This window comes from Polypterus senegalus, chromosome 3, assembly GCF_016835505.1.
Source record: "Polypterus senegalus isolate Bchr_013 chromosome 3, ASM1683550v1, whole genome shotgun sequence".
NCBI classification, from domain to species: domain Eukaryota; kingdom Metazoa; phylum Chordata; class Cladistia; order Polypteriformes; family Polypteridae; genus Polypterus; species Polypterus senegalus.
In genome coordinates this window covers 270,255,353-270,269,646 of record NC_053156.1, presented here as the reverse complement: position 1 = coordinate 270,269,646, position 14,294 = coordinate 270,255,353, and the positions used below count along the sequence as shown (strand labels likewise).

General features: G+C 45.5%; 1 protein-coding gene across 2 annotated transcripts in view; it reads right to left on the bottom strand.

Annotated features, from left to right (window-relative positions):
- The window catches only part of mdfi (MyoD family inhibitor), a 109,856-nt gene extending 96,818 nt beyond the window's left edge, over positions 1-13,038 (bottom strand). For both annotated transcript variants that reach the window (XM_039749168.1, XM_039749169.1), the window contains exons 1-2: positions 12,398-13,038; positions 8,978-9,076 (exon numbers count right to left, since the gene is read on the bottom strand). In XM_039749168.1, coding sequence (XP_039605102.1) covers positions 8,978-9,065 — 88 coding nt within the window. In that variant the 5' untranslated portion in view covers positions 9,066-9,076; positions 12,398-13,038. The remainder of the gene's footprint in view (positions 1-8,977; positions 9,077-12,397) is intronic.
- Positions 13,039-14,294: the final 1,256 nt, after the last annotated feature.

Sequence of the window (14,294 nt, the reverse complement as noted above, 5' to 3'; positions counted from 1 at the left end):
ATGCTGACAGTGTCTCCCACCAGTTGAAAGTCCAGTCCATTTCCCGTCTGTGTGGACTTTGCTTGTTCTCCCTGTGCTTCTTCTCACTGTCCTGAGCTCTAGCCTGAGTGAGACATTGTGTGTGTGTGTGGCATACATGTTCCCAAAAAGTAATGGGCAGGTGGGCAATGTGACAGGATTGTCTTTATAGTAATCGCACCTTAAGGAAAGAAAGAAAGAAAGAAAGAAAGAAAGACCAGGTGCGACCACTACAGAACAATATCCAGACCTCCTCACTCTGTAATACCGCCTCCTGCTGCTTTTAGGAGGTCCTTTCAGCCTTAGCTGCTGCAGCTGCTTTAAACAGCTTTCAGGAAGAAAAATTCCCCTAAATCAGCCATCCTTAAGTCGATGCTAATGACCCCCTTACTCTTTATTTTTCTGAATCTACTCTCTCAATCCTCTTAAGGAGTCTAAAGCTTCCCATCAGCTTTCTGTGAGGCTGATCCTTTTTATTCTGTCCTCCTATAAATCAGGTCCTCGAGTCCTGCTGACCGTATTTAAAGCCCAAGCGTAATCCCGACTGCAAAATACTGTAAATATATGCAATATGGTGTGCGGTATTGTGCACCTCAAGAGAAACATGAACTGGAAGAAAGGGCAAGAGCAGACACGTAGGTAAGGCTGGGCTTAGAAAAACAGCGGCGGCACAATCCAAAACTGAAGTCAAACAAAGTCAACGTCTGCCTTTCTGGCACCTTCTCCATATTAGGCAGGGTCACATGTCAGCTCAATGGCAATAAGACCCCAGCTCAAGATGTCTCACAGGTCACTGCTTGAATGCCCACTCAGTTAGTGACTCCATCAGCTCGGTGCTCACTTAAACTTCATCATCACAATGGCCCCCTCCACTGCAGTAAATACATCCATTCATAATGTCACTTGTGTCCATTTTCTATATGTGGACTTCTGCACTCTCTCTGCCATCAGACTCAACCAGGCCAGAACCCAGAAAGGATGGAAATGACTCAAGAAGCTTATTTCAGAATGCCACCAAGGAAGTTAGGGCAGGATGCTGGCTCCGTTGTCAGTATCTACCAAAATTGCTCACTACAGCCACATAAATGCAATACGTGTGAAGTCAAAGCACCCAAAGTCAAGGTGGGACCTGTCTGTGAACTGGGCCTTAAATATACACTATATCACCAAAAGTATCGGGACCCCCCCCTTCAAATCATTGACGTCAGGTGTTCCAATCACTTCCATGGCCACAGATGTATAACATCAAGCACCTCGGCCTGCAGACTGCTGGCTTCTACAAACATTTGTATAAGAATGGGTCGCTCTCTGGAGCTCAGTGTATTCAAGCTTGGTACAGTGATAGGATGCCACCCGTGCAATAAGTCCATTAGTGAAATTTCCTCGCTAATAAATATTTCATGGTCAACTGTTAGTGGTATTATAACAAAGTGGAAGCAATTGGGAACAACAGCAAGTCGGCCACGAAGAGGTAGGCCACGTAAAATCACAGAGTGGGAACAGCACATGCTGAGGTGCTCAGAAGTTGCCAACTTTCTGCAGAGTCAATAGCTATAGACCCCCAAAAGCTCAAGAACAGTGCAGCACAGAGAGAGAGCTTCATGGAATGGGTTTCCATAGATATGCAGCTGCAGCCAAGTCTGACATCACCAAGTGCAATGCAAAGCGTCAGATACAGTGGTGTGGTTTCTATTACACACCTGAAAGAAAGAGACAATATATGTAAAAACATCATCACACTGATGCAATATTATTTGAAAACGAACACCGTCAGATCGGGTGTGAATTTATGCTGGCACTATTACTTAGAGTCAGATCAGGAGGGGCGGGGTGGGGTGGCACTGACTCAGTTTTCTTTCCTGCGCGTACATGTGCGTTGATCACCACCAGCATGTTGTAGCACACAGCAACTGGCCACCTGCATGTTCTTAGGCGCACTGAATAAGCTCCTGATCTGACTCTAAGTAACAGCGCCAGCATAAATTCACACCCGATCTGACGCTGTTCATTTTCAAATAATATTGCATTAGTGCGATGATGTTTTCACATATATTGTCTCTTTCTTTCAGGTGTGTAATAGAAGCCACAGCACAGAGAGAAGTGTATACATTGTAACAGGTACACGCGTTGTAGATGTAGGAAGGACGATCCTTGCGTGAGTGTGAACTGTTAACATTTGAATCTGATGATTGCATATAGCGCTGAACTTACTGCTCTGTACTATTCGTTCGTCTGCATGTCCTGGAGTGCAAAAGAAACAGCATACAGCAACATGTGGGGACTGGCAAGATCAGGGAAAAAGAAACATGCGGTCACTGATTACAAACCGCAAGATGTTATGCGAATGAATATGAATAATATGAATAATGTTGCATCTGTGCCACAAAGTTTTCCGAAATGTACTATTCGGGTCATAAAATGAATCATTCCAAATATCATATATACCTATGTCTGCGTTTTTTTTGGGTTTTTTTTGACATCATAGACCATAAGGTGCATACTAATTCAGCGTGAGCAGAAGCACTCAATAAAACTGAATAAAAAAAATCAAGTGACTGTGAGATACGAAGAAGGCAGATTCGCCAGCATTTGTGTGTCAGCCTTAATCCCTCCAGATGAGAGAATGTCCAGTTCCATTGTCTCAAAACACCACTCACATCTCCAGTTATTCCCAGTTTCAAATAAAAATTTACAGCGTCAGATCCCTCCCGCACCTGGGGGGCGTTAGTATATATCGTCATTGTGATTTAGAGAGAATAAAAGTGAAAAAAAACGGTAACTTTTACAAGTCCTATAAATGTACACCATCTGTTACAGTTGCAAACCAAGTGTATGTGTGTACTGTATAATATTAACAATAAGAGCAGCTCAGTACTGAAAACGGATAATAAAGGAGTGAGTCGGGATGGAACCGGTGCCCCCTTGATTACAAGTCAGCTTTGTCTGTTGTCTTTTCCTTGAACCTTTTGTGAAAGTGTTTACTTGATCTTTGGACTTCAGGCTTCATACATTATACAGTTTGTGCCTACATTTTGTCATTTACTACTAAAATATGAAAAACATTTCTGTTTTAAAAACGTGTTTACACAGATTATTGTAGAAACGGAGCACACATGAAATGCATGTGTTCCAAATAACAATCTATTATTTCCACTCTAAAACTCCACTTCACTCCCAGATAATCAATCAAGGCATGAGCTGGGAGAAGTTCGTGCACATTCTAAGTCAAAGGGGGGATGGAATAGCCGGCTGCTTGATGCTTGTCTTTATTGGCACATTTACAGGACAAAAGATGCTGACGGAGAGGTGCGAATGGTTTTAAGGTGGGTCAGATCTATGAGTTTTTTCGTAGGCTCTGGTAATTCTAGTGCTAATCAACCATCCATATATTAATGCCTTGAACCCGCTGAGCTATTTCAAGACAAAGCAGTCTGTGTAAAATGCCAGCCTCTATTTAAAATGTAAATATCTAATATTTTAAAAGCCGGCTTAATGCAATTTAGGTGCAGAATTGGGCACAAGACAGAAAAGCGTGGGACAGCAGTCCATGTTCGGAGTTTTAACTAAAAGTCTGTGTGTTGTAAGCCTGTGCACTTTATACTTTAGCACATGTGACCTTGCCTATTTGTCCCCGGGGCCATTTTTGCCTTTATGTGACAGTAATGCTCATCTTGTGTGAAAACCTTAGATGGTTAAGGGAAAGTCAAGGTGAGGAGAACAGAAAACGTGGACATCCTTGTACTGTCTCGCTTGGCCACGCTAGATGGCCAAGATAAATCTGTCCTGTGACAGGCGGACAATGTACTGAGATGATGACCTGTTGCCTGAGGAGCCAGCAGATTGAATCCAGTGGGACCTGCCTAAAAACAGGCCGCTGATTAGATCTTCACAGCTCAATTCACTGCAAACATGCCGGCTGCTGAACCCAATAAATGAGGGAAAAAGACAATTGGCCGACTTCATTAAAATGGAAACCTAACCCTGCAGGAGTCCCTCAGGCCGGGCTACCGTCACACAAGGCTGATTCTGACACGGCGGGCAGCTCTAGACATCTTGTGAGTCAGGGGTTTATCAGACAGGTGGAACCCAAGATGCAGATATTAACTAAGGGGAACTGTGGGTACAGCCCTGAGGGTGGGCACTATCGTCACTAGGAGTTCCAGTCAGACAGACCAGGTGGCATGGTAGGAGTGCAGATCACACCATAGTGAGCATCATATTCTGTCCACTCACTAGAGGGTTACAGTGGTACTGCAGTCTCACAGTTCACATGGGGGTCTCTACAATCCTGTTCCTGGAAAGAACGGCTTAAAAAGTAAATTGTTCATCTCTCTGTGCGTCTCAGTTTGATTAGGCAGCCAGGATCATGGGAAGGCAGAAGCAATGGGTGCAAGAATGTGGTTAATTTCAGTCCACCAAAAAACATACACTCAATTTGGATAATAATAATAATTTGGATTTGCCAGTCTGCAAATCTTTGAACTGTGGGAGGAAGCCAAGCAGCCAAAGGAAATGGCCAATAACACAGAGAGAACAAGAAAGTTCAAAACAAATGTCCCCAGGCCAAGCACAGAATGACTAGGTCACCCTCTACAAGATGGCAACACCATTTGGTGAAAACCAGGGCTGCCCACATTCTATTCTATTATTGTAGCACACCAGGGTTTGGACCTGAGAGGGACCCTGTCACACACTCCTCAGGTGGCTGAGACCTGTCCGGAAAGTCCGGGGAAAGCCGACATAAAAGCAGCATGGTGGGGGAGTAAACACATCACTTTGGACGTGTCTCCTGATGAGTAACTGCTAGCGACTCTCAGATGCGGCTCACAGACTTTTGGGACATTATTGCCTATGGGTACCTGAGTTGTGTGGATGAGGAGGCCACTAAACAAACGTCCTTTTACAGATACATGCCAGCAGTCGGCACAAAGTGGCCAATTCACTTCCTCGGTATCTCGAACCCCCCTAGGTTGTTACATTATGTTACATTGTACTGTATTGAGGTGGCACGGTTTAGTGGTGGTCAGCACAGCTGCCTCACACACTCGCTCAGTGTTCTCAAGTTAAATCCCAAGCCTGGTCGTGGTCTCTGTGGACTCCGCACATTATCGCGGGGTGTTTGTTAGTTCTTCTACTGTACCTCATACCCCAAGATTTGCAGGTTAGATGACATGTGGGTGTGAGAGGGGCCTGTGATGGACTGACACCCTGTCCGGTGCTGCCTTCCTGCCTTGTGCCCAGTCCTGCCAGCATAGCCCCCCTGTCATGTTTCAGGTCTCTTTTGTTCATTTGGATTCTTTGATTTACTGTATGTTGTTTAAATGAATTAAGAAGTTAACTGTGTCATGCCACATGCATATTGTGGGTGGTCTCCCAAGAGACCAATCACCGCCAGGATCTGCCCTATGCCCTATAAATCCAGAGGGTCTCCCACAGTTCCTGGTGGTTCATTTCAAGCATCTCTGGTAGTTTTCTTGTGCCTTTTTCTCTGGTTTTGTGAGTTACTGGATTTTTAACCTTTTTACTCTGGGTTTCCATATTGGGGCCCTGCTCGCCTGTTAGTTTTATGTAACTCCATTTTGCCTTTTGTGCTCTACAGATCTTGCTTTGTCCTTTTGATTTCATTAAGTTATGTGTTTGCCTTTGTGACAGTTCTCCCCTCTAGCGGGCAGGTGAAAAGCAGACTCCGCTCTTTGGCTCCCTCAGTTTAGAAGCCAGCTGTCTTCTGCAGAGGGCCACATGCCGGGCTTGACAGAAGTCACTTGGGTTTAGTATGTTAGTGACGAGATCCACATGCTGTATATGCCACCTGCATCCCACACCTCTGTTTGTTCACTTGTTTTCCAGTTAGGCTTAGTGGCTAAGGTGTTGGACCATTAGGCTACCAGTTCAAGTACCGTCTTCATTCCCAATAACATAACCGGCCTGCCCTCCAAATGTTACAATAGTAATTAGTGAATAAGTCAGAGCCGAGGATAAGCCAGCAAAAAATGGAAAAGCACCGGCTGGTGACATCACCAGCTCAGTTTTGGGTGCCTGTTCTTCCTCATTAATGAAGGCTAATGCCCATTAGCACACCCAAGTGCTTCTAAAGCACACCTCAGACTGAAGCCTTAGACAGAGTCACCTTCTAGAACATTCAGAGCCTGGCAGGCAGGAGCCGCACAGCTGGCATTGTGCAGGGCAGAGCAGCGTATCAAGTTAAACTCCCTTAATTAACTCAACAACCTTTGGCTCACCTTCACCTGTCGCCATCTCGTCTCAGACCTGCCGCTCGTCTTTTGCAGTACCAGATTTACATAATCCTCCATCGTACTCATTACTCTGATTAACATAAGAGGCAGCACTCCAAAAAAAAAAAAAAAATTTTACGGAAAAATTAAGAAAGCCCGGCTCTTAAAAGGGCAGCTGACCCGCCTAAGCCTCCATTTGAACCCTCCTGGTAAAATCAGACATGAAAGGCCTTTTTAACTTGATGTTAAATGACTCCCCGCACCTATAAGATGGGCTGGCGTGTCGCTTCAGGGCCCACGTGTAGGACTGAGAATTAAAATGAAAGAAGACACCGAGAGACCTGGAGGGGCATCTCAGCCAGTGTGCCAAACAGCTTCATCCCGAGGTCACCAAGCCCAACGACCTAAGAATAAAGCGACGAATTGCTTCAAGTTCGGTCAGAGATCACTCGCGTTCTGTGGCCCTTTCTGGGAGACATCTGTGCTGCTTAGAGAATTGAATTAACAGAGCCAGGAATACTGAAAGGCATCAGCTTGAATGGCTTCAAGTTTATTTACTGTTACTTTACAAAAAAGTAAAGAAGAGAGCTCAGAAAAGTACCTGAACAATCCATTAATGTAGAAGTGGAAGAAAGAAAGAAAGAAAGAAAGAAAGAAAGAAAGAAAGAAAGAAAGAAAGAAAGAAAGAAAGAAAGAAAGAAAGAAAGAAAGAAATTTTTCGAAAGCATTTTTCAAATTCCGAAAATATACAGACAGTAAAAGTACCTGAACAATCTGTTAATGTAGGAGTGAAAGAAAGAAAGAAAGAAACTCGAATGCATTTAAGCCAAATTTATTAAATGGGAGACGTGTGTGGATTTACAGACACATAGACAGACAGAGCTACAAGCACCTGGGGGTCCATATGATCATCAGTCTGAACATTTCTGACAACAAAGTGGTGCTCACGCAGACTGCACTTTCTACAGAGACTCATGTCAACTGATGTGTGCAGCAACTTACTGGAAATGTTTTACTGGTTTGCTGTAACCAGTTTGTTGTTTAATGTGGTGGTCACCTTGAATTCAGGTGATAAAAACAATCACAGGACTGACCCTGGACTCTTCGGAGGCTGTGATGAAAAAGACGGCGGTTTAAAAAATTGGATGCCATCATGAGCAACTCCACTGTTCCCCTCCAGGGGGTCTTTAAGGCACAGGCGCTGTCCTCCACAGTGCGATAAGTAGCACTCCGGGATCATTAGGCAGTTCAACATGTCTTCCAAACGCCCCGACCTCCACTCCGGTCATAAGCTAACAGAAGACATTACAGACTCGCTCTGCATCCTCTTTATTGTATTACATGTTCTTTATTCGATTGTCTTATACTGCACTTTGACTTGATAGCTGTGTATTCTGCATTTGGTTGGGAATGTATGCCCCCTGATGGGCTGGCGCCCTGAGCCCAGTGCTGCTGAAACAACTGAATTGGGTAAGCAGGTTAGGAAATCAAGGAATCGATGATTGACTGAGTTGGGTGGAGGGCTGAAAACATAAAGACGGGCCTCAAACTAAAATAATTAAGACTGAAAGACTGACTGCAACTGAAACAGAGGGACTGTAATGGAGCTTAGTTAACTCACTGTGGAAAGGCCTCACGATGATGTGCACTGCAAAAGTCACTGGAAAAACGTGAGGTCTCGAGGACAGGTGGCACGTGGTTAGTGCAACACCTCGCACTGCCAGGATCGGAGCTCATCGTCAATGAGCCGTCTGCAAGTTCATCCCGAGTCTCTCTACGCTTTATTCAGGAACTCGGGTCTTGGAAATGTTAGTTTAACTAATGAGGCTAAACTTTCAGTCAAGAAAGAAGGATCAATCTTTCTGTAGAGAGATAGATAGATAGATAATGAAAGACACTATATAATAGATAGATAGATAGATAGATAGATAGATAGATAGATAGATAGATAGATAGATAGATAGATAGATAGATAGATAGATAATGAAAGACACTATATAATAGATAGATAGATAGATAGATAGATAGATAGATAGATAGATAATGAAAGACACTATATAATAGATAGATAGATAGATAGATAGATAGATAGATAGATAGATAGATAGATAGATAGATAGATAGATAGATAATGATTGGCACTATATGATAGACAGAGACAGACGGACAGATAGATAAATAATGAGAGCGAGATGCCCACCCTGATTTGTGCGGCCCCTCGGTGCTCATAGGCCCACCCTGCTAAGTCCCGCCAGTCATTTGTTTTTTCTTATTTCAGTCGTTTTAGGGACTTGACACGTTAATGTAATAATTCATTAACACGGGCATTTCACTGTCAATGAGATTCTTGTGCCTCTAAGTGAAAGGATGTTATGAGAAATAACCTTAGCTTTGGTACCCCCCCCCATATCCTGTCTTGGGGGATACACGGCTTAATTACATCTTGTCAACTTCAAGCGCCAGGCTGATGTTAAAAGAAGTAACACACAATTCAAAAAAAAAAACTGAAATTGCCACTGCCAGAAAAATAAAGGATATCTAACAAACAGAGCAATTTAGCCAAAATGACTGCTATTAAACTAAAATGCACACAAAAGCAATAATTATGCATCCCAGAATCACGTGCTCACTTAAAAGTAAGACAGAGCCTGGCTCCGGTTCAGGGGGCACATGCGGTGCCCGCCGATGGGGAGCCGCTCTGCCTGCCCCGGCGCTGGCCCCCTTACCTGAGAAGTGGCTGGTCTCTGGCGTCTGGACCATGAGGACATCTTCTTCACCGGGTACGCTTACCAAATCTCTCCTCTCTTCAGACATCTGTTAGCAAGCTGTGTGAGGACAGGCAGAAGGATGGCAGTCAGTAAACGGGAGCTCCAAAAGTCTCGTGGCATGACAGACAAGTCGCATAACATAACATCCTCAAGCCCCCTTAATCCAGTCCCAGTGCATGTCCTGGCAGAAGGCCGATGCGGGCAGAATGCCAGGTCATCGCAGACACCCACATCTGCACTCAGGTGGCCTCGAGTTTGGAGTCACCCACATCTAACACACACACACACACACACACGTTTAGGAGAAGCCCACACAGACACATGCAAAGTGAAGTGGGGTCTGAACAGAGAACGCCCAGTCCAGGAGGCAGCAGCGCTAACCACCGCACCGCCCCTCGTGAAGGGCAAATAGTGAAACTCAAATCAAGATGAAACCCACAAGTTGAATAGAAAAAAGTCGATTTACGTGCCGTCTTGGGTCACACAAGTCCTGATCACAAACCTATCAGCGTTTGCTCACCGGGAATCGTACATCAGCCGAGCAATTACAGGCGAAGTTCATTCACGTCTAAATATATAAACAGAAATATGGCGAGCTTCTAATTGGTCATTAAATGCTCTGTGAATAATCTGTAAAAATACATATGTGATCATTAACTGTAACCCTATAATTAGGGGATGTTGTAATAAATGTTAAGCCTACTTATAAAGTCATTTTAATTAAAGTTAATGAACGCTGAGTTGTGTGATTGAAACAGCAGCCAGCCAGCACTGTGCGGCAAATCCAAAACGGCAGCCACTTCGGAGCAGCAGGACTACAAATGAACGCGGTGGGCAGCAGAGTGAGCTCAACGGCCTTGGAGGGCACACGTGAGGGAGACCGCAGACAGGACTGAACCGAGTTCAGGAAGCTGGCACCCACCCGGTGTGCCACACATCCACTGCCACTACTGCAGGTCAGGGCTCCTGGGAGCTGGACGGGGGGAGCAGTGCATGATGACACACACACACTTGATAACAATGCTACTTTATGAGCACTTCAACGGCTCGGCTGGTAGGACCATCTCATTCAGCGCAGGGTTCTCTGGATGTGAATTTGGTTGCTTGGGCTTTGATAAAAGTTCCTGATGTGTGGACAGCACAGAAATCTTTAATGCTGAGTGGGCTGCCTAGCGGAATACTAGCAGACCAAGAAACCCCGAACCGAGCCGGAGCTCCGGTGGGCAGCAGGAGGTCTTTTAAAATCAGGAACCCACTGGTGTTTCACAAATGTTGTCATCTGTCCGTGGCCATTTAGGAAACCTGTTATGGACCTAAATAAATAATCAGCAACATTCCCTCTGGGATAAGAAAGACCACCAAACCTAAAGACTCTGTGGAACCTTCATGACGAGAGTTCTTTAGTGAACCCAAAACGGTTTCCCCTCTGGCATCGCTCTGAAGAACCACTACGGCACCTTTATTGTTTAAGAGTGTAAAGTAATTCTGAAAACTCAAGAAAGACCAGAGCCATCGACCAGGGGTGACTGAACCTGCAGACAGCGCGGAGTGGGGGGCAGCCATGAAAAAGCGGGCGTCACCACTGCCACCAGACTGGGCAGCATGTCCAAAGGCACAGAGTGCTGTGGGCGTTTATAGGAACTGACGGTATTGGGGTCCTAGCCTACCTTTACAGGTGTTTTAAATATTACATAACTTCTTAGGCAAGCATAGGACCCTCACTGAGTTTCTGTTGAAGTCCATTTATATAAGAGCAATTTTGGGTTCTCCTCCTCAGAGGTTCAAGTCCACTGATAAACATAAAAAGTGGTGAAAAGTGGTGGGGGGGGGTCTTCCTTGTGGGTTCAAGTGTCCTGATGTATATCTATAATGGAGTGAAAAGTAGGGGGGTTCTCCCCCTTGGAGTTTCAACTTCACTGTTTCATATGTAATATATATATATATATATATAAATAATGTGATTGTGGCAAGCAGGGGAAGGGGATGGATAAATAAATAACAATCTTAAGAGGGGCTTGGCACAATATATCAGGGGTATAAGCCTTTAAAGTCCCACCAATCTGGACACCATTGGCTGTATAACACACTTAAAATTAAAGGTGCCACAGCAGCTCTTCAGAGCAATGCCGTAGGGGAACCAGTTTTGGCTCCAGAAAGACCCCTCCTTTGGAAGGTTCCAGAAAGGCCCTATTATTTATTGAGATCCATAACATTCCGCTGACAACCAGGAACAGCTGACGCTAAATTGGAGTTTGGTCAGGCAGTGTGTCCCTGTGATTAATGCTTTGGATTGAGACCTTGAGGTCACAGGTTCAAATCCTGCTAATGCCATTGTGTGACCACGAGCAGGTCACTTCACCTGCCTGAGCTCCACTTGGGAAAATTAAGGACATGTAACTAATTGTGTCTCCGATGATTTAAGATAAATGCGTCAGAGCTATCAATGGGTTGCTGATTTTCAAAAGGACCCTCACTGCGTACCCAAACGTGGGCTAAGTTCCCGTTGTCTTGATCTGTTAGTATCCTGCCAGGTAGCCTACTGCACATTAAGGATTTCTGTTTTGTTTGTATTTTTGAAACCTTTTCCAGCCCAAAGTGCCAACTTCATGTGCGCAGAACCCTTCACAGAATGAAACAGTTCTTTGTCAAGTAATGGCTCTACCTGGAACAACTCAAACCAGTAAAGTGCCATTCTGGCACCAGTATATTTAAGAGTGCCACAGCTCTAGGCCACACTGGGCAGCACACATGACACCTGGCGACAATCCCAAAATGGCCAGGTGACCGTCGGGCATCAGCCTTCAGTAGATAAGGGGGGCAGCAAAAGTGCATCAGTCCAAGTGGGACAGCGACTGGAGAGACCAAAGCGCCTGGGAGTATCTAAAGTGGCACCGAAGTGCCCGCTTTGTGTTAGACAACTCTTCTTCTTTTAACCGAGTGGACTGGTGGTCGCTCGGGGATTCGGGACAGGCGCCCCTGCGTAAACTTGGAGGAGCACGCGCCTGCTGTCTATGTCCGGTAAAAAGCCCCCTTATTTACCGGACAAAGGGGTCATTGCTGCCACCACGCAGTGAACCCTCAAGGAGTGCAACGTAAGGCTGGGGGTCGGTAATCTGCACAGGACCGCGTCGGTTCAGAGAAGTTAAGAAAGCAGAAAGAAAAAGCCGAGGCAGTTTCTCGTCTCTGTGTAAACCTACAAGATTTACATTCACGTACTGACAAAAGAGGAAAGACAGCGCAGCAAAGCGCTAAGCGAGCCTCGACCTGCTTCTCTACAAACTTGCAGCAACTTGCCGGACGCGTGAATCCTAAAATAGAAATAAACAGATCGGTATTTATGGGTTAATTAAAATAAATAAATAAATGAAGGGATCTCACCGGTTGAAGCGCGAGCCCTCAGCGATAGCGAGGTGTTCTCATTGTCCGGAGATCCGCCGGGGATCTGCGGTCGGGCTGCCGTGACTTGAGAAAGTTCAGCTCCGGTGTCAAACTCGAACGAAATCGCGCAGCCGCCGCCCCCCAGTCTCCCTGCCGTGTGCGCTTCCTCCTGCCCTCCTGAGCGGACTCGTCTCCTTTTCTTCGTTTCAATCGTGCCTTTGTGTTGCTGTTATTTCCCCGTGGATATGATGACTTCCCGCGGAGTTGTACAGAAGTTTGTTGTTATGGTGTTGTTTTTTTCTTTTTCTTTCTGCCCCCTCGGACTGCACTCTTCGGCCCCCTTTCTCAGCCTCCCGTCCTCGTCTATTCTGCTCACGTCTTCGATCACTTTTTTTTTTTTTTTTTGCTCACTCCTTGCTCACTCCTGCTTCGCTGCTCTTCTCTTTACACATTTAGCTCCAAGTCGCCACGACAGGAAATTACACTCGATGCTGATTGCCGCGTTTCCTTCGGGCCACAACTTTGTCTTTTAACTAATCTGTAATTAAGTTGCGAGCGAACTGAGACACAAGTCTGAGGAATTCTCCGTCCTGGCAGCGGGCACCAACTCTGCGGCTTCTGCGCGCTTTCTGTCGAGTCACAAAGTTCCTTCAGTTTCGCCTGTCCTCCTACAGCACGTGCTTATGGGCTGAGTGGCACCGATCTTCACGAGGAATCTCAAGCGTGTCCTTGTCCTACACGGACAAAACAAATCACTTTTCATTAAAAATAGTCCTTCAACTACCGCTTTTTGCAAACAAATCAGTGTTGGTCGTTTGGTGCAATTCAGGGACCAGGTCGTGGTCCAGTGCTCTGTGAGGGAAAGGTCCACTGTAGCTGTAAGGTGAGACAAGTGTGGGACACTCTGAGATATTAGTGACCCCGGTTTATGTGGAGCTAGGCCTTTTAAAGATTCTGAGGGGAATCTTCCATGGAATTGACTGACATCCAGTCCAGAGTTTGTTCCTGCCTGGTTCTTGATGCTGCCGGGACAGCCTGCTATAAAGTGGGCTCAGCAGCTTTAGTTAATGGGTGGATGTACACGTGAGACCCCAAAAACGATTATGGACAAAGATAGACGGGGAGTCGCTGAAACATATCGTTTATAAGACAACGAACAGCGGACAAGTCTGGACTTCTGATTGAGAACTTCTTTCAAGTTATCCTAAATAAAGGTTCCCCGTTGATTTGATATTCTTTATTAATCCCAGGGAGGGAAATTGTCTTGCGCCTGACCTTTGGAGGTTGCCTTCAGTTCTAAGATGTAGTATAACCTGATAAGAATTTCCATCTGGTGGGACTCAAGCGGTGCGTATCAGAGGTGGTGGTGTGTGATATTGGGATACTGCAGGGTACCATCCTGTCTACCTTCTTGTTTTCACTCTACACAATGGACACACAGTACTGTATAACACCAGCTCTGCTCAGATCTTCCATCATAAGTTGCAGAGATAATGGAGATGAGTCAGAGTACAGGAGGCTACTGGGGGATTTTGTCTTGTGATGCAGCTCAACATCAATAAGATGAAGGAGTTGGTGGTGGACATCCAAGGTGTAAAGGAGACCTGGAGACCAGAGGGGACAGAGCTACATGCACTTGGGGGGTCCATATGAACAAAAAACTGGGCTGTATAAAGAAGGGCCAGAGCAGACTGTACCTGCTGAGGAGACCCCGGTCTTTTGAGATGCGTCGCAAGCTACTGAGAATGTTTTACCAGTCCATTGTTGCCAGTGCGTTGTTCTATGTGGTGGTGGGAAGCAGTCTGAGATGAGGTGATGCAATACACCTGAACAAACATACAAGTAAAGCCATCTCCTTCCCAGGACTGGCCCTGCACAGGAGGTTCATGTGGAAAAG